Source organism: Zalophus californianus, chromosome 3, assembly GCF_009762305.2.
Source record: "Zalophus californianus isolate mZalCal1 chromosome 3, mZalCal1.pri.v2, whole genome shotgun sequence".
Lineage (NCBI taxonomy): Eukaryota > Metazoa > Chordata > Mammalia > Carnivora > Otariidae > Zalophus > Zalophus californianus.
In genome coordinates this window covers 133,328,529-133,348,854 of record NC_045597.1, presented here as the reverse complement: position 1 = coordinate 133,348,854, position 20,326 = coordinate 133,328,529, and the positions used below count along the sequence as shown (strand labels likewise).

General features: G+C 39.9%; 1 protein-coding gene and 1 pseudogene across 5 annotated transcripts in view; both read left to right on the top strand.

Annotated features, from left to right (window-relative positions):
* The first annotated feature begins 9,487 nt into the window (after window positions 1–9,487).
* The window catches only part of FASTKD1 (FAST kinase domains 1), a 43,374-nt gene continuing 32,535 nt past the window's right edge, over window positions 9,488–20,326 (top strand). For 4 of the 5 annotated variants that reach the window (XM_027591176.2, XM_027591175.2, XM_027591174.2 and 1 more), the window contains exons 1-3: window positions 9,488–9,587; window positions 12,105–12,622; window positions 14,788–14,853. In XM_027591176.2, coding sequence (XP_027446977.1) covers window positions 12,252–12,622; window positions 14,788–14,853 — 437 coding nt within the window. In that variant the 5' untranslated portion in view covers window positions 9,488–9,587; window positions 12,105–12,251. The other variant, XM_027591173.1, reaches the window with a different exon arrangement.
* Window positions 18,970–19,535, top strand: LOC113920821 (annotated as a pseudogene).

Genomic DNA, 20,326 nt, shown 5'->3' with positions numbered 1-20,326 from the left:
CGCAGGAAGTACGTCACCCGTTGACCGCATCTCCTGGTGTTGTTCTCTTGCTTGCGTCACCTAAGCCTGGAGTTCCAGGATATTGGTACCTGTTAAATACCTAGTTCATAGGTAGTAAATGCTTCTGGTGTGAGTTGATTGGGAACGTTTGTAACCGTCAAAATGCCATATTCTTAGTGAAATGAAGTGCTTCATCCAGTAAACATGTATTCATTCTCTGCCAGAGTATTGGGAAGGAAGCCCTACCTTTAAGGAGCTTCCAGTTCAGCTAACAGTTAACGCTGTGACACAAGTTTTAAAAAACAGAAACGAACAAAGTGCTAGTTGAGGAAAAGAGGAAATTACATAAGGCATTGAGGCTCTCCTTTAAAATCCTCACAGCAACACCATGATATAGGTTATTAATGCTTGTTTTACGGATAAGGAATTCGAGGCTCAGGAAGGTTAAGTACCTCCTCCCTCCGCTAAATACACTGTTCCTAAATACCAAAGCAAATCTTTGACTCCAAATCCAGGGCTCTCTAGGGAAAATAGGACATATTGTGTTTTAATTGTTTTAAGAGGCAAGCATCCCTAGATTGGGTTAAAAAATAAATGCCTCTGTATTTGGAAGGAGGCGGGCTGACGACAATCCTTGTGGGGACACGGGACGTGGGGTAAATGAGTTTTAAAGGAACTAGCTAAAGGGACTTAGATTTTGTTATTGTATAGAAAGATTTTTCACTCATTTAAGGTAGGTAAATTATAAGCAACAGTTGGGCATGTGATATATGTAAGGGTCTCGACCAATTTAAAAAAAATTTTTTTAAGATTTTATTTATTTATTTGACAGAGACACAGCGAGAGAAGGAACACAAGCAGGGGGAATAGGAGAGGGAGAAGCGGGCTTCCCGTGGAGCAGGGAGCCCGATGCAGGGCTCGATCCCATATGACCTGAGCCGAAGGCAGAAGGCAGACTCTTACCGACTGAGCCACCCAGGCGCCCCTGGACCAATTTTAAGAGCGGTAAAACTGAGAGGACAATCCCCCTCCATATCCCCATCCCATCTTAAGGCATTGCCTGTACTGCCCGTGAGCAGCAGCACACGAATTCAAATGCTAATCTCACCCGGAAACATCCTAACAGAAACACCCATAAATAAATGTTTAATCTAGGTAGCCCTTGGCCCAGTCAGGTTGACACAAAACCATCACAATGGGTATTGCACAATTTATTTATCTGTTCTACTTTAGATGGATATTTGTTTTGTTTTTGAATTTTAGCTCTTATTGAATAAAGCTGTGAACATTCTTGTATCTGGTGTATTAGAGAACATATATTTCACTTATATGTTGGAAATACACCTAGGAATGGAATTGCTAGATTTTAGGATATGGGTAGGATCAGTTTTGGTAAATACTTCCAAAGAATTTTCTGAAGTGGTTGTACAATGTTCTTAATGTATATGCCTTGTGATTCCAGTATTGGTGAGAGCTCTCATTTGCAAATAAACCCAACTTGAGCTAGTTTAGGTAAAATTAGGAATGTATTGCTTCGTGAAACAACTGTTTCACAGTGTGGTGACTTTAAAATGTCTATAAATTCTCTAATGTGACTTTTAATGAATAGTAAAAGGCAGAGTGACAGTGTGATTTTGGAGAGTAGGTCATAAAAGGCATTTTGATTTCCTCCTCACTGTGTCTCTTGGATCACTCATTCAAGGGAAAATCAACTGCCATGTCAAGAAGATGCTTAAGCGGACTATGGAGAAGGCCATGTGACAAGAAAGGCTTCTTGGCAAAAGTCAGAAAGGGCTGAGTCCTCCTGTCAAAAGCCATGTGAGTGAGCCGTTTGGAAGCAATCCTCCCACCTCGTTAAGGCTTCAGATGACTATAGTCCTTGTTGATAACTGACTTCAGCCACATAAGAAACTGTGAGCCAGAACTGCTCAGCTAAACTACTTCTGAACTTCTGGCCTACAGATACTGTGGGATGATAAATGTTGTTTTAGGTCACTATGTCTTGGGAAGATTTATTACAATAGCAATGGATAACTAATACAGAGAAGAAAGAATAGATTGAATATCAGGGAACTTGCCTCTCGTCTAATTTGACTTACCTGTTTTTTGGCTACATTCTCTAGACTAAAGAGGTTACCTCACATTTTAATAATCTAAGTCGCTGCCAGCTCCAATTATAAAGCTCCAGAGAAGTCTTTGATTAGCACTGTAGTGACAGCCCCAAAATTTGTACTCCCACTTACCGTAGTGAGGGGTGTTGCTGGCAAGTATCTGACCTGCCTACATTTTTTTTTTTTTAGCTGTCCCCTTGCATCTAAGTGAGGATAGGTGAATACTTCTCATCAGTGGAAAATAAGTGAAAATTATGTATATTACATCCAGGCCAAGATGTTTACAAAGTGCTATGTCTTCTCTGTGTCCTTTCTTCCTATTTTTGTTAGCTGGATCCAGAGAGTTTTAAGGCCCTGGGAGATTATAAAAGAAGTATAGTTTCCTGAATCTCCATATAGTGAAAATTCCTCCACTGACAAGGGATATCCACGTTGGAATGTGATATGATCAAGAAATCAAATTATGTTGATCCTAAAGGGCACCTGGACCACAATGTTTATAGCAGCAATGTCCACAATAGCCAAATTGTGGAAAGAGGCAAGATGTCCATCAACAGATGAATGGATAAATATGTGGTATATATGCATGGGATGTTACTCAGCCATCAGAAAGGATGAATACTTACCATTTATGTCGAAATGGAGGGACCTGGAGGGTATTATGCTGAGCTAAATAAGTCAATCAGAGACAGTTATCATATGGTTTCACTCATGTGGAATATAAGAAACAGCATAGAGGACCATAGGGGAAGGGAGGGAAAACTGAATGGGAAGTCATCAGAGAGGAAGAAAAACCATGAGAGACTTTTTTTTTTTTTTAAGATTTTATTTATTTATTTGACAGAGGGAGACACAACGAGAGTGGGAACACAAGCAGGGGGAGTGGGAGAGGGAGAAGCAGGCTTCCCACCAAGCAGGGAGCCTGGCTCAATTCCAGGACCCTGGGATCATGACCTGAGCCGAAGGCAGACGCTTAACGACTGAGCCACCCAGGTGCCCCACCATGACAGACTCTTAACTATAGGAAACAAACTGAGGGTTGCTGGAGGGGAGGCGGATGGGAGGATGGAGATATTGGGTGATGGGCATTAAGGAGGGCATGTAACCTGATGAGCACTGGGTGTTATACGCAACTGATCAGTTACTGAACTCTACAGTTGAAACTAATGATGTACTATATGTTAGCTAATAGAATTAAAAAAGAAATCAAATTATGTTAGGTAAACCACTGACGTTGGGCTTTCTTTATCACAGCAGATAGCATTACCCATCTAGTAGGCTGTGGGCCTGAAGTACTAGATTTGGCCTAGCCTAGGTCATTTCAGTCTTTGTAGTGTGAAAAATGGGAGTCTGATACCGAAAGAGGGGAAGTTGCTGGGCTGGGCTACTTCAATTAATTTACCATTATTTTATTATTTTTAGAGATTTTTTTAAAAAGTATTTTTATTGGGGCGCCTGAGTGGCTCGTTAAGCAGCTGCCTTCGGCTAGGGTCATGATCCCGGGGTCCTGGGATCAAGCCCCACATCGAGGTCCCCACTCCACGGGAAGCCTGCTTCTCCACTCCCACTCCCTCTGATTGTGTTCCCTCTTTCACTGTGTCTCTCTGTCAAATAAATAAATAAAATCTTAAAAAAAAAAGAGTATTTTTATTTATTTTTGCGAGAGAGAGAGAACATGGGGGGGGAGGGGGGCGGGGAGTGGAGGGGGCGGAGAGAGAAGCAGGCTCCCCGCTGAGCAGGGAGCTTGATGTGGGACTTGATCCCAGGACCCCGGGATCATGACCTGAGCCAAAGGCAGACGCTTAACCACTGAGCCACCCAGGTGCCCTATTTTTAGTGATTTATTTATTTATTTGCCGGGGTGGGGGAGGGGCGAAGGGAGAGGAAGAGAGAGAATCCTGAGCAGACTCCCTGCTGAGGGTGGAGCCTCATGCGGGTTTCAATTTCAGGACCCCAAGATCATGACCTGAGCCAAAAACAAAAGTCAGACACTTAACCAACTGAGCCACCCAGGCACCCCAATTTATTTTTTTTAAACATTTTATGTTTCAGTATGTCTATACCCAATATGGGGCTTGAACCCTGAGATCAAGAGTCACAGTCTCAGGTACCTGGGTGGCTCAGTCTGGTTGGGCATCTGCCTTTGGCTCAGGTCATGGTCCAGGGGTCCTTGGATCGAGCCCTGCATCAGTCTCCCTGCTCAGCGGGGAGGCTGCTTCTCCCTTTTCCTCTCCCTCTGCCTCTCCCCCTGCTTGTGTGCTCTCTCACTCTCTCTCTCAAATAAATAAATAAAATCTTAAAAAAAAAAAAGAATCATAGTCTCCACTGACTGAGCCCACCCCAACTTACCTATTTTTAGAAGAATGAAAAATTTCGTTTCTACCCACAGAAAATGACAAATTATTGTTTGTTCTTATTTTCTTCTATATCACCAATCATATCATCAAAAATGTTAAACTTTTCAAAAATACATGCTTATTGTCACATATATTTTACAATAATATAAGGTATTGTAAAATTCTGAACATTCCATAGAGGTTTAAAAATAATTGTCCCCTAACTTTTTCTAATTCCTTTCCCTTGAGATACCCAATAATATTCTTTTCTATTCCTGTACTGACATTTAAAACTTTCTCTCCCTTCCTTCAACAAAAATGAGATCTCATCACACATATTACTCTTAAAGTGCTTTTGTTTGCATAAAAATATATTATGAGCATTTTTTGGTATCTATATACCAATTCCATAGTATGGATATACTACAATATATCCAGCCATTCTTCTCTTGGACATTTCAGTTGTTTCAAGTTTTGGTTATACAAACAATACTGTAATAAACATCTTTTACATATATCCTTATGTATTGATGCTTATAAATATGCAGGAAAGAGCCAGAAGTGAGATTAATGCATCTCAGAATATGTACACTTTTCAATGTGACATATAATACCCGATTAGTATCCTGAAAGGTTGAAGCATTTTAAGATTATATAAAAATGGCTCTTTTCCTTCATGAAGGTTTCCATTTTTTTTAGTTTTTGCCAATTTAATGGGTGAAAGAATGGTATCATCTTATTTTGTAATTTCCTTATTGCCAGTGAGGTTGCCCTTTTCTTTTTAAGAATACCTTTTTTTTTAATTGTAGTAAAATACACAATCTTAGCTATTTTTTAAAAAGATTTTATTTAGGGGTGCCTGGGTCTGCCTTCGGCTCAGGTCATGATCCCAGGGTCCTAGGATTGAGCCCTGCATCAGGCTCTCTGCTCAGCGGGAAGCCTGCTTCTCCCTCTCCCACTCCCCCTGCTTGTGTCCCCTCTCTTGCTCTCTCTCTCTCTGTCAAATAAATAAATAAAATATTTAAAAAAATTTTATTTATTTATTTGAGAGAGAGTGAGCACAGGAGGCGGCGGGGAGAAGAGCAGAGGGAGAAGCAGAATCCCCACCGAGCAGGGAGCCTGACGGGGGACCTGGACTCCAGGATCATGACCCGGACTCTGGGATCATGACCAGAGGCTTAACTGACTGAACCACCCAGGTGCCCCAATCTTAGCCATTGTTAAGTGTATTGTTCAGTAGCATTAAGTATAGTCACTTTGTGAAATCAATCTTTAGAACTTTTTGTCTTGCAAAACTGTAGCTTTATACCCACTGAACAACTCTCCATTACCTTTTCCCCACATCTCCTAGTAACTGCTATTCTACTTTTTGTTTCTATGGATTTGACTACTCTAGGTACCTCATATGAAGGGAATCATAGAATATTTGTTCTTTTGTGTCTGGCTTATATTTTCATTTAGCATAGTGTCTTCAAGGTTCATCCATGTTGTAGCATGTGTCAGAATTTCCTTTCTTTTTAAGGCTGAATAAAATCCCACTATATGTATATATGACGTTTTCTTAATCCATTTATCTGTCAGTGGACACTTGGGTTGCTTCTACATTTTGGCTACCATAGATAATGCTGCTGTGAACGTTGCTGTTTAAATATTTGCTCAAGTTCCTGCATTTAATTCTTTTGAGTATTCAGAAATAAAATTATTAGATTACATGATAATTCTGTTTAATTTTTTGAGGAACCACCATACTGTTTTCCCACAGCAGCTGCACCATTTTACATTCCCACCAGTAATACACAACAAGGGGTTCCAGTTTCTCCACATCCTTGCCAACACTTGTTATTTTCTGATTTTTTAGTAATAGCCATCCTATTCGGTGTGAAGTGGTCTCTCATTGTACTTTGATTTGCATTTCCATAATGATAAGTGATGTTGAACATTTTTTCATGTGCCTGTGACCATGGAGAAATGTCTGTTTAAGTCCTTTGCCCATTGAGAAAAATTTTTGTCACTGATTTGTATGAGTTCTTCATATATTCTGGATATTAATCTATCAGATATATCATTTGCAAATATTTTCTCCCATTCTGTGGGTTGCCTTTTCACTCTGTTGATAGTGTTCTTTGATGAATGAAAGTTTTAAATTTTGATGAAGTCAGGGGCACCTGGGTGGCTCAGTCGTTAAGCATCTACCTTTGGCTCAGGTCATGATCCCAGGGTCCTGGGATGGAGCCCCGCATCAGGTTCCTTGCTCAGTGGGGAGCCTGCTTCTCCCTCTCCCACTCCCCCTGCTTGTGCTCTCTCTCTCTGACAAATAAAGAAATAAAATCTTTAAAAAAAATAAATTTTGATGAAGTCCAATTTACTTAGTTTTTTCTCTTCTTGCCTGTGCTGTTGGTTTTATATACAACAAACACATTTTTACCGGCAGAATTACTCCAGGAGAAAAACATTCAAATTAATTTGTGAGGGGGAAAAAAAAACAGTCTCTGATGTTGGAGAAATGCTCATTGTTAAGACTCAATGTTATTTCAAACTAATCTGGCAGGGCTTAAAGCATCTTGTCCTCCTGTTGGACATAAACAAACTCACAGAACATTGACATCAGACAAGGTCACTGTTCCACACAAAATACCAAATACACCTCTCATTAAATGAGCGAATGCTACTTCTTTACCAATTTCAGCTTTATCCCCACATAGTCTGCTTTTCTTATTGTTAGATGTATTAGATGCCCCATCATAGAATTGCCCTGCTTCCTTAAAGCACCCAAGATAGAGCAAACATTTTCTTCCTTAGACCTTCCCCAAAATTACCCAATCAAAGCCCAAATCCTATAATAGTTTCTTTCTAGTACTCTTTTACTGAGCAAGTAAATGATTCCCTGCAGTGTGCATTTTCGTTAGCTGCAACAAGTAATAAACTTCAACTGCAGGCTTCTTGTGATTTTTGGCTGAAGGGCATTGACATTTGCTAGGAGGAAATTAAGAGCCAAACTTTGTTAACCACTTGTTAGCTTTTGTAAAAGATGCTTCTTCATGATTTAAATCATTAGCTAGAATACAATTTTATAGCTATGGACTTAAATTATTACCTTAATTTTGTTCTCAGGTGTGATTTATACATAAATATATATATCTTATGAATGCCCTAGACTGCAAGTAAAGAAAAAAGTTGCTAACAGTGGGGCGCCTGGGTGGCTCAGTCATTGAGCGTCTGCCTTCAGCTCAGGTCATGATCCCAGGGTCCTGGGATCGAGCCCCACATTGGGCTCCCTGCTCTGTGGGAAACCTCCTTCTCCCTCTCCTACTCCCCCTGCTTGTGTTCCCTCTCTCACTGTGTCTCTCTCTGTCAAATAAATAAATAAAATCTTTAAAAAAAAAAAGTTGCTAACAGTGACTAAACAAAAGGGTTTCCTTTCCTTACATAAACAAGATTCCAAAGGAAGGCAAGCTTCTGGTATTTGTTTCTTAGGCCAGTCTCCTTACAATTTTGCAAACTGGTGAGAAGGAGATGAACAGGTCCCAACAGTGAAAAAACTATAGTTACTTTCTTCTAGATAGTCCTGACACTATCATTTAGGCCTTATTGTTGCCAGGAGCTGGTCTGGCACTCGTAGCTCAGCATTGGTATTCTGTTGAACAATTGCACAGAACACCAACATGAGACAAGGCCACTGTCTGACTATGATGGAACAAGACACAGACAAGACCATTCCATAATCATACAGAACTGAGACCAAAACAAGAACATTGTCCAAATCACAAAAAATGACCAAACATCTACCTATCCTGGCTTTTATGAGTGACTGCTCCCTCTTTATCAAATACAGCTGTAACCTCACTTCATTCCTCCTGCCCTATAGACAAAGTTTATTAAGTTACCCAATAATGGAATTATCCCTGCTTCCTCACAGCATCCAGTCCAGAGAAAAGCTCCCTTAGCCTCTCCCAAATCACTTAACACAAGGCTGAATACCATAATAAGTTCTTTCTAACACCTTCTTAATTTGACACTCCTTGGGGTGTGTTCTGCTTCATTGCAACTGGTCAGTAATCCCAACTTTAATTATAGGTCTTTGACTGAAGGGTATTGACACAGGTTATGCCCAGTTTCATCCCTATGCTTTTTCTGATGTTTGTTCTGAAACTCTATCTATTCTGTGCATTAAGGTCAACCTCAGACTTCAAATTTGTTATCAGTTGATCTGTTTCCAAACAATCTAAATCAGTGCAACTCAAAATGTGCTCTGCCATTAGTGGTTGTCTATGGTGTTGGAGGTGGGTGATGGGAAGTGACTGCTACTGGTTAGCTGGTTTCTTTTTGGACTTATGAAAATATTTTAAAATGAATTGTGGTGATGCTCCACAACACTAAATGAGGAAAAGCATTGAATTGTACACTGTAAATGGGTAATTTGCTTGGTGTGTAAATTATTTTTAATAAAGCTGTTAAAAAAAAAAAAGTACGGTTCCAAAGACTGGCCTCACCATGACACAAGGGCTGATACTGAGAGTAAGAGTTTACTCTTATAACCATTTGACACTTATTTCATATATGTTGAATATTTTAAGAAACAAAAATCCACCTGTGTTTTTTCCGTTTACCTTTTCAAATTTCTATTTTCTAAATATTCATTTTTTATTATACGTATATTTTAAAGATCTTATTTATTTATTTGTCAGAGAGAGAGAGAGAGTGCACAAGCAGGAAGAACAGCAGGCAGAGGGAGAGGCAAGCTCCCTGCTGAGCAAGCAGCCTGAAGTGGGACTGATCGCAGGACCCTGGGATTATAACCTGAGCCGAAGGCAGACGCTTAACTAACTGAGCCACCCAGGCATCCCATTTTTTATTATATATTATTAAAAAAATCAGTCTTCCATGGACTGGGAGAAAACCTCAGATGACTGGGAAACAATGACCTAAAGCACCTATAACTTCAACAGTTTAAAATGTGTTGTCCCAGAGTCTCTCAACGTGGAACTACAATGCCCAGAATTCCCCGCGAATGCGTAGGCGACGTCCATTCCGTTGACCTCGCCGCTGCGTCCTCTGGGGCATGTAGTACGGGCCTTCCGCTGAGCACGCTCTGCTGTCCCGGCATTTTTTCCGGTTTGGGGACTGGATCGTCAAAAGATAGGTGATGTCTCTCGAGGAAAGGCTGCAAACTATGTGATATGGGGGTACGGGAGGGAACGCCACAACCGAGCCTGTTACGTCACTTGTTGGGGACCAGAAATAGTCCTGACTTATGAGCCATCGTGACCAGCCTTACCTGGAATCCTCCAGAAAAGTTGAAGCTTGTTGAGAGAAGAGCTTAACCTGCAAGTCAGGGCCGGGTAGCGGCGGCAGCTTTTCTATCACCCAGCGTTTTTTCGGTCCTGAGATGCAAGGTTTAGCTGAAAACCTCCTTACGGGTATTGGATTTTTCCAGTGCTTGGAGGAGATCAGGGCTGAGCCCACTGCTAGAGGGGACGCGGGAGATCACTTTCATTGGTTCAGGGCTTACTGTGCGCCCAGCGTGGAGAATGCTTGTAATTTACACAGGGTTTCACTGTTTACCCAGCACTCATAGTCCCAAGGCCCCTCCTTTGGTTAAATGACTTCCCCAAGGTCATTTATCTGGGGGCAGAACTGGGGACTTGACGTGTTGGTATTCTAGCCATTGAGCTGCTTCCATTTTCTGTTGTGGGTAGATAGGAGAATCTTGAAGATATCCTTGCTGTGTGCAGGGTTTTTGTGTATGTGTGTGACCCAGGTTGGCTTTGGTCAGCATGCTGTACTGATAGCCACAAAGTACCAATACTGTTTTTTTTTCGTTCTTGTGAGCAGACAGCTTAGTATAGCTATAGAGAGGAGTCTGAGGCAATCTTTCAGTGTTGGTTTTTTGATGTAAGGTGTTTCAAGTTGAAAGAATTGAAATAACTGGGTGATTGTCTCAGCTTCACAAGTACTAGAATAGTTTTTTAACCTTTTTGAAAATAGCTTTTCTTATCTGTAAAATGCAAATGATAATATCTGCCTGGTAGGTTAGTTGAGAGAATTTAATGGAATGATATATTTTAGAAGTCCTTTGTGAAATGTTTCAGAAGTGTTAGATGCTATGATTTTAGTCCCAGCTTTTCTGTTGTTTCTCAGTTAGAAATATAAATATTTATAATATGTTTTTAAAACAAATTATCCTTTTTCATAATTATCTTCGGTTCTTAAATTGCTTCATCATGTCTTGATACATTTCTTGATTTCTTTATATGTCCTTATTGGAGCTTTAATCATCTTGCTTATTGGTTTAAACTGATCTAAGGTGAGTAGTGACCAAACCATTTGAGTTCTTTTAGAGTACTGGAAGAAGGGAGCAAGAAATTATCCTGAAAGTAAATATACCACAAACTATTCTGAAAAAAAATTTTAAAAAACATTTTACTTATTTATTTTAGAGAGAGAGGGAGAGTGCACGTGTGCAATCGGAGGGGGAAGCAGAGGGGCAGGGAGAGGGTAAGAATCTCAGGCTGACTGGGTGCTAAGGGCAGAGCCCGGTCCTGGGCTGGATCCCACCACCCTGAGATCATGACCTGAACAGAAACCAAGAAGCGGTTGCTTAACCAACTGAGTCACCCAGGTGCCCCTGAAAAAATTTAGTTGTTCATTTATTTTATAAAAGGTTTTATTTATTTATTTGACATAGAACGAGAGAGAGCATGAGTTGAATGGGGGGGGCAGAGGAAGAGGGAGAAGCAGGCTCTCCACTGATCAGGGAGCCAGACATGGGGCTTCATCCCAGGACTCTGGGATCATGACCCAAGTCGAAGGCAGATGCTTAACTGACTGAACCACCTGAAAAAAAAATTTAAAAAAAAATGTATGGTTCTCGGGGTGCCTGGGTGGCTCAGTTATTAAGCGTCTGCCTTCAGCTCAGGTCATGATCCCGGGGTCCTGGGATCGAGCCCCGCATCAGGCTCCCTGCTCCGCGGAGAGCCTGCTTCTCCCTCTCCCACTCCCCCAGCTGTGTTCCCTCTCTCGCTGTGTCTCTCTCTGCCAAATAAATAAATAAATAAATAAAACCTTTAAAAAAAATGTATGGCCCTGAATTAATGGCTGTTCCTTGTAAAAATGTTAAAGGTGATATATTTATTTGTTGCAAATAGTTTGACTCATTTGTTTAAAAAGATGGTTCTGAGTTTAGGATTTTTTTCCCTTCTGCTTTTGTGATCAAATTTGAAAACTACATATATGTCAGATTTAACAAACATTTTTTAAATGGAGTGCAGAAAGAAGTCCCTTTTCCTGGACACTTAGTTTTGGACCAAATCCTGCTGTTTGCTTCAGACTAAGAACAAAGTCTCTAGTGGGGTGCCAGTGTGGCTCAGTTGGTTGAGCATCTGCCTTCAGCTCAGGTCATTATCTCAGGGTCCTGAGATTGAGCCCCACATCGGGCTCCCTGCTCAGTGGAGAGTCTGCTTCTCCCTCTTCCTTGGCCTGTCTACTCCCCACCCACCCCTGCTTGTGTACTCTCTCTCTGAAATAAATAAAATCTTAAAAAAAAAAAAAACAAAGTCTCTAGTTAATGCAGAAAAAGCTTGTTACTTTATTTTGAATTTTGGAACTAATTTGTTATTAATAATATTAGCATAACCATGTTAAACCAATCCTTTTACAGAAGCTGCATGTTGGAATGAATGGGATTTGGAGTTATCATAATGGAAGCAAAATACGTGAAGGAAAAATAGTTACCTTTTTATCAGCGTATTGCACCTGACTACTAGTTGCAAGTGGTTTTCATTACCTAAGAAAATTTGTGATGTAAATGAAAAATTACCTTTTAGACTCACTGTTTATAAATATGCTTCGCCTAAGAGCTATTTGTCCGTTCTCCTGGAGAGTGTTTCAATTTCGAACCTGCAGCTGTAAACCACTAATTAGCCAGATGATTACGTGTACAGATGAAGAGCAAGTATTTGATCTTATTGAAAAAAACAAAGCCATACTTTCAGAAAAGCAAGTGGAATGTGCATTTAATATACTTTGGCAGTTTCAAAAGCAGAAGACCAGCTTTTTAAAAAATGTTGACTGTATCAGAGACCATCCCCAATTTCTTACTCTTCATAATTTAGCTACAAGTCAAATGGAATTCATGAATGATGATACTCTGGTGAATGTCTTGTACATCACACAACAGTAAGTAATGTACTTTTAGATTTTATAGAAATGATTGTAGTTTATTTTTATATCTTAATTTTCTAAAAATCTCTTTAAAATGAAAAACTGCGGTTTTTTCTGTAAATAGTTTTCCTGATCATCTAATATTTTTAAGATGTTTAGAGGATATTCATTGTATATGTATATCAAATATCCTGTTGTGCAACCTAAATACATACAATTTTTGTTAATCATAATTCAGTAAAGCTGGGAAAACAAAAAAAAAAAAAGAAATTTTACATTGTTTGCAAGGGAATCCAGCCTGCAGAAGAAATGGATTTTCAAATAAAGTATTTAGCAGATATATAAGAGAAAAATAACACACAAAAGTTGCAATAAGTCTCTTTGTCTCTTTCATGGAAAAACAGCAGTTTTCTCACATGATTATCCAACCTGTATATCAGTATACATTTGCTTTCTCAGTGGTTGTATTAACTTGGAAAATGATGAATAAGACAAAATTAAACAAGTCTTTTTTGCAGGACTCTTCAGAGCCTTTAATATGTTAATATATGTTATAAATATCTAAGCGAGGTCAGGTTCCAACTTACCAAAACATTGTGTTAAATACCTCATCAGACTCATGTCTGTTCGGCAGATGGAGAAATGCTGCTTGGTGATGATTTGTCTAAAAACTATATTCCTATGTTTCCCTTCTAAGTCATATTTTAATAATGGAAGGATTTCAAGAATAAAATATAATTTTATTTTCAAGTTTTAAAAACAGCATGTAGTTCAATTTTGCTTCATGGCTCAACCTGAAAGTCTTTGATTTTTAGGAGACAAACTAATATAGCCTTAACATTATAAAGATGTTGAAATTGGTTAAAAAGAGATTTTTATACATACAAAATACAGTATATGTGTTTTAGTTATATAGAAAGTATTCATTGTTAATGAAGATATACTGGAAGAGGGACTCTTATGTGCTCTGGTGGTACAATATATATCAAAAACTATAAAAATACCCTGGATCCAATAATTTTGCTTCTAGGATTTATCCTAAGAAAGTAATCCAAGATGCATATAAAGGTCACTGTACATTGATATTCATCTCAACATTTTTTATAATATTGAAAAACTAAAATTCTAAAAGTAGGTGTGTGTTTAAATGATATTATATTCACGTAAGGGAATAGTATACAATGTTTAAAAATTGTTGTGGGGTGCCTGGGTGGCTCAGTTGGTTAAGCAACTGCCTTCGGCTCAGGTCATGATCCTGGAGTCCCGGGATCGAGTCCCGCATCAGGCTACCTGCTCAGCAGGGAGTCTGCTTCTCCCTCTGACCCTCCCCCCTCTCATGTGCTCTCTCTCTCTCTCTCTCATTCTCTCTCTCAAATAAATAAAATCTTTAAAAAAAATAAATAAAAATTGTTGTGAATAATATGTCATGGACAAATGTCCATAATATAATGTTAACTTATTGAAAAAGGCAGAATATAAAAGTGTAAAAGAAATATGTGTATTTCATATGTGTGTAGAAAAGATAACTGGAATAAAATGTTCCAAACTAATGATGGTGGTTATTTATTAGTACAGACCTATAAATGATTTTTAGTACCCTATTCAAGTTTTTCTTTATTTTACAAACTCTCTCCTATAAAAATATTTTTGTAATCAGAGCAAATTAATATATATTATGTGTACTTTTAACATAATATGTATCATTGAACATTTTCATTGTTTAGTGGAAGGCATTGAACAGATAAAAGAATGAGAGAGGCATGGGATAAAATGTAGGTGTTTATTATATTGCATCAAGGAAAGAGAATACTGAAAAGGGAATGGACCAGAAATAAGGACTGTGTAAGAGTACGAGAACTTGAGATTCACTTTTGCATTATAATTCTTACTTGCATAATTGTTTTTATTTTTTTAAATTTATTTATTTTTAATATTTATTTTTTTGACAGAGAGAGACAGCGAGAGAGGGAACACAAGCAGGGGGAGTGGGAGAGGGAGAAGCAAGCTTCCTGCTGAGCAGGGAGCCCGATGCGGGGCTCGATCCCAGGACCCTGGGATCATGACCTGAGCCGAAGGCAGACGCTTAACGACTGAGCCACCCAGGCGCCCCTTGCATAATTGTTTTTAATAATTTAAAAGTGTTTATGTATGGAAAATGATTTTCTCTTGATTTTATTGAGGTGTGCTACTGAAGCCCATGACCTGGTTGCAGCGCTAGTTATAGAAGCATGGAGAAGACTGGAAAGGCAAGTACTCTGGGTTCATCATCTTAGATTCCAGTTACCCTATACAAGGTTAACTCAGTAAAATCTTGTAGAGAAAGAATAGGGAGCTGCTGCCTACCTATCATCTTCACTGAAAAAAAAATGTGAACTCATTTAGGTTGAGGATTTTTTGATCGTGTAAAGGAAAATAATAAGGAATGTGTATTTTCCTTAAGAGGGAAAGAAAACTCGAATATTTTCTCTTTAAGAGTGGGAACAGTGTGCTTTTGCAAATATATAATTAATCAAAATATAAGTAAGGTGCAGTAACAGCTATTTGGCTTTTTGGATCTTCTTTTCTGAAAGATTCTACTTCAGAAAGAAAAGATTCAAGGTGCTTGGCTGACTTAATTGGTAGAACATGAGATTCTTGATCTTGGCATTGTGAGTTCGAGCCTATATTGGGGGTAGAGTTCACTTAAAAAACTTAAAAAAAAAGAAAAGATTCTCTGAGCGATAGGTGAGAAAAGAAGACACCAGTTTACTGGAAAGGGAAACTACTTAACATTGTTTAGCAGCATTTGTAGGTACTTATTTATCACTTCTTTATGGAGAGGCAATGAACATAACTCATAGGTGACTTAGAAGTTTTCAAGTCTACTGCTGTGAATATGATCAGATCTCTTTCCTGTACATAGCTATATTTGTAGCATGTTGCCATAATCAGTAATCATCTAGAAAAATGTAAAATTTGTTCCAGGTGTTTTTATGAGTATAGAGAAGTCTATTTTTTTTAAAGATTTTATTTATTTATTTGACATAGAGAGAGAGAGATCACAAGTAGGCAGATAGGCAGGCAGAGGGAGAGGGAGAAGCAGGCTTCCCGCTGAGCACAGAGCCTGATGTGGGGCTTGATCCCAGGACGCTGGGATCATGAGTAGACTCTCAACCGACTGAGCCATCCAGGGGCCCCTAGAGAAGTCTATTCTATAAATAAAAAACTATATTATTTATACTTTATAAGAATATGTGAGAAACTCCATTTATAAAAAAAAAAGGGAGATAATAACAGACCTTATTTTGGGAAATGTTTAGCTATTTCTGAAAATTTTGAACTTTTTGACATAGGGATTCAGCATAGCCTATATCCATTATTAGTGGAGTATAACAAATGTTAGTGAAGAAAGGGAAAATCAAAGTGGGAAAGAGAAAGGAGGATTTAAAAACCACAGAACAGAGAGGTGGTTCAAGATGGTGGCACAGAAAGACCCTACTCACTCTACCAAGGACACACCAAATTTACAGATACCTATGGAACAACTGTCTCTGAAAAAGACCTGAGGACTAGCTGAACAACTCCTCCACAACAAATGATGCAAGGCCACCTCGTGATAGGTGGGAGAGGCAGAGGCATGGTCTCACCAAGAACCCCACTCCCAACTCAGGGACTCACAAGAGGGAGGGATCTAACAAATATGGAGTGGATCCCTGAGGAGTGAGGAGTTTGAGCCCCACATCAGGAACCCCAACTCTTGGGACCTGTACCAGAGAGATGAGCTCTCAAAATTGGCTTTGAAAACCAATGGGGCTTACATCAAGGAAACCCAAGGGTTGTAGGAAACTGGGACTCTGCTCTTAAAGTGTTCACACACAGACTTACTTGTCCTGGGACCCAGCACGAAAGTAGCAGTTTGGAAGTGCCTAGGCCATATGTGATGGATTCACTGGGTAAGTTTAAAGTGCCTGTCAGAGGGACAGGGGTCTATTGGAACCCTCTCTGTGGCTAGAGGCACTGGTGGGCACTCTTTCTGCACTCTTCTACCTTGCTAGCACCAGCAATGGCAGGTGGCATTTTTGCACTCTCCCTCTACCTTGTAAAAGCTGTTTGCCCTGCCTTTGTGCTCCCCTATGGCTCTGCCCCACCAAACCTGTTGGGCCAGCTTCCCCTGGCCCAGTGCCCCATGCAGCCCCACACTGCGAAAGCTGGTAGGCAGCTTTGCCTTGGCCTGGTGCTCCTCTTGGCCCTGCCAAAGCTGGCAAGTATGGCAGTCCATAGAAGGAATGCCCTTTGAACACCTGCCTCTGGTGTCCAGGGAGGCTTGTGTTTCTGGGACGCATGGGACTGAACCAGTCAGAGTTTTTGGCAGGCTAATACCCATAAAGGACTACACAGATAGCAGACTGAAATATCCCAGTCTTCCTGTGACCACTCCTTCACGACCGAAGAGATAGATGTTTTGCCTAATACATAGGAACAGACACTGAAAGTCAAGGAAGAAAGAAAACAAAGGAATATGTTCTAAATGAAAGAAGAAGATAAAACCCCTGAAAAAAACCTTAATGAAACAGGGATAAGTAACTTACCTGATAAACAGTTCAAAATAATGGTCATAAAGTGCTCACTGATCTCAGGAGAAGAATGGATAAACACAAAACTTCAAGAAAGAGATGGAAAACGTAAGAAAGGACAAACAGAAGTCATGGAACTGAAGAATGTAATAACTAAACTGAAAGACACACTGCAGAAGTTCAACAGCAGACTAGATGAACCAGAAGAAAGGATTAGTGACTGGGACCAGGGGACTCAAACAGAGCAGCAAGAAAAAAAAAAGTGGAGTTACCTTATGGGGGCTATGGGACAACATCAAGTGAATAGTGTTCTCATAATAGGTGTCCCAGAAGGAGAAGAGAGAGAAAGGGATAGAAAACTTATTTGAAGAAATATTAGCTGAAAACTTCACTAATCTGGGGAAGGAAACAGACATTTAGATCTAGGAATCCGAGAGAGTTCCAAATAAGATGAACCCAAAGAGATTCACACCAAGACACATTATAATTAAAACGTCAAAAGTTAGAGAATCTTAATAGCAGCAAGAGAAAAACAGCTTGTTATGTATTGTTATGTACAAAGGACCCATGCTCCCCGCCCCCCCGCCCCTCCCTCCCCTCCGCCAAGACTCTTACCAGGTTTTTCAGCAGAAACTGCAGGCCAGAAGGGAGTCACATGATATATGTAAAGTGCTAAAAGCAAAAAAACTTCCAACCAAGAATATTCTACTTGAGAAGATTATCATTTAGAATTGAAGGAGAGAGGGCGCCTGAGTGGCTCAGATGGTTAAGCGTCTGCCTTTGGCTCAGGTCATGATCCCAGGGTCCTGGGATCGAGTCCCACATCGGGCTCCCTGCTAGGCAGGGAGCCTGCTTCTCCCTCTGCCTCTGCCTCTCTCTCTCTCTCTCTGACTCTCATGAATAAATAAATAAAAAAAGAGTTTAAAAAAATAAAAAGAATTGAAGGAGAGAAAGTTTTCTGGACAAGCAAAAACTGAACAAGTTCACCAGTACTAAACTAGACTTATAAGACACGTTAAAGGTACTTTAAGCTGAAAAGGAAGGCCAATTGGTAACAAGAGAATATATGAAAGTAAAAATCTCTCTGGTAAAGGTAAATATATATATTAAGGGTAGTGGACTAATCACTTATAGAGTTAACGTGAAGGTTAGAAGATAAAAGTAGTAAAAATAAGTATAACTACAACAGTTAGTTAAGGGATATACAAAATAAAAAGATATAAAATGTGACATCCAAAACATAAAATGTGGGAAGGGAAGTAAAAATGTAGAGTTTTAGAGTACATTCAGACTTAACTTGCTATCAACTTAAAATACACTGGTATATGTATAGGCTGATATATGTAAGCCTCTTGGAAACCACAGAACAAACATGTATGGTAGATATACAAAAGATCATGAAAATGGAATGGAAACATAACACCAAAGAAAGACATTAAGCCATAAAGGAAGAGAGCAAGAGTTAAAAGGAGCAGAGAAGAACTACAAAACAGCCAGGAAACATAACAAATGACAGTAGATAACCACCTATAATTATTTTATTTTATTTATTTATTTTTTAAAAGATTTTATTTATTTATTTGACAGAGAGAGACACAGTGAGAGAGGGAACTCAAGCAGGGAGAGTGGGAGAGGGAGAAGCAGGCTTCCCGCGGAGCAGAGAGCCCGATGCGGGGCTCGATCCCAGGACCCTGGGATCATGACCTGAGCCGAAGGCAGACGCTTAACGACTGAGCCACCCAGGCGCCCCTCTATAATTATTTTAAACATAAATGGACTGATGCCCACTTCTGGCTCTGTGGCCTCAGCATGGTTGCTTTAGGTGTCCTGAAGCTGCACAGCAGTGTGGTGGCTCAGGTGGGCAGCCAGTGGCAATTGCAGTGAGTGCCAGTCTGGGGAGAAATGGGGGACCAGAAGCTGGGCTGAATCCTCACCGGACTGTTTTTCTCCACCCAGGCAGGGCGTGGCTTCCAGCCCCTCTGCTAAGGGTCCCTTACAGAGTTCCCAAACTAGTCTTACAGCTTCAAAGAAAAGCCCAAAGGGAGAAGTTTGCTAGATGAGTTATACTGCTGTCAGAGGAAATGGATACTAGATTACAGGCATGGCAGCTTAGGCAGCAGGAGAAGTTGCAGAAAGGAGAAAGGAAGCAGAAAAAAATGCCCTTAAACCTGAAGGGGCTCTACTGCAGAACGCACTACCAAGTCAATAAAAAGCAATTCATGTCTCCCTTCCCCAGCCTCTCTCTGGCTTTCTTTTCCATCACCTACATGCCTCACCCTAGCCAAAAGAGAGCCTTCATGTTCCCCATCTGTCTTCAGAGCACAAGATCTCTGCCTAGAGGGGTTGGCTCAGTGCCCTCATCCCTGGCTCCATTCCAGTTCAGCAGAATCTTGCTCTGGGATACTTACTCCTTTTGCAAGCCATAAGGCTGGCCCAACTATGAACAGTAACTGCTCTGTGAACGTGAAGAAGGGGCAGCAGTTTTCCTGGTTTTAGCTAAGGATTTAAGCCTTTAATAGCCCATACCCAGCTCAGGCTGAGTGTGGTTATTCATCTAATAAATGTTTTGGTGAAAAGGGCAACCCCTCCCCCCCATAAATGGACTAAATTCTTCAATCAAAAGATACAGAGTGGCTGAATGGATAAAAAAAGCAAGACCCATCTATATGCTGCCTATAAGAGGCTCCCCCCAGATGTAGCGACACAGGTTAAAAGTGAAGAGATGGAAAAAGTTGTTCCATGCAAATGGAAACCAAAAGTAAGCTGGGGTAGCTACACTTATATCAGACAAAATAGACTTAAAACAGACTGTAATAAAAGGAAAAGATGGGCATCACATGATGATAAAGGGCTCAATCTAGCAAGAAGATACATTTGCAAATATTTGTGCACCCAACATAGGAGCACTTAAAAGTATAAAGCAATATTAACAGACTTAAAGAGAGAAATCAACACCAATCCAGTGTTAATAAGGGCTTTTAATATCCCACTTACATCAATGAATAGATCATCCATACAGAAATAATAAGGAAACATCAGCCTTAAAATACATCAGACCAGATGGATTTAGATATATGCAGAATATTCTACCGAAAAGCAGAATACACATTCTTCTCAAGTGCATGTGGAATATTCTCTAGGATAGATAATATGTTTGGCTATAAAA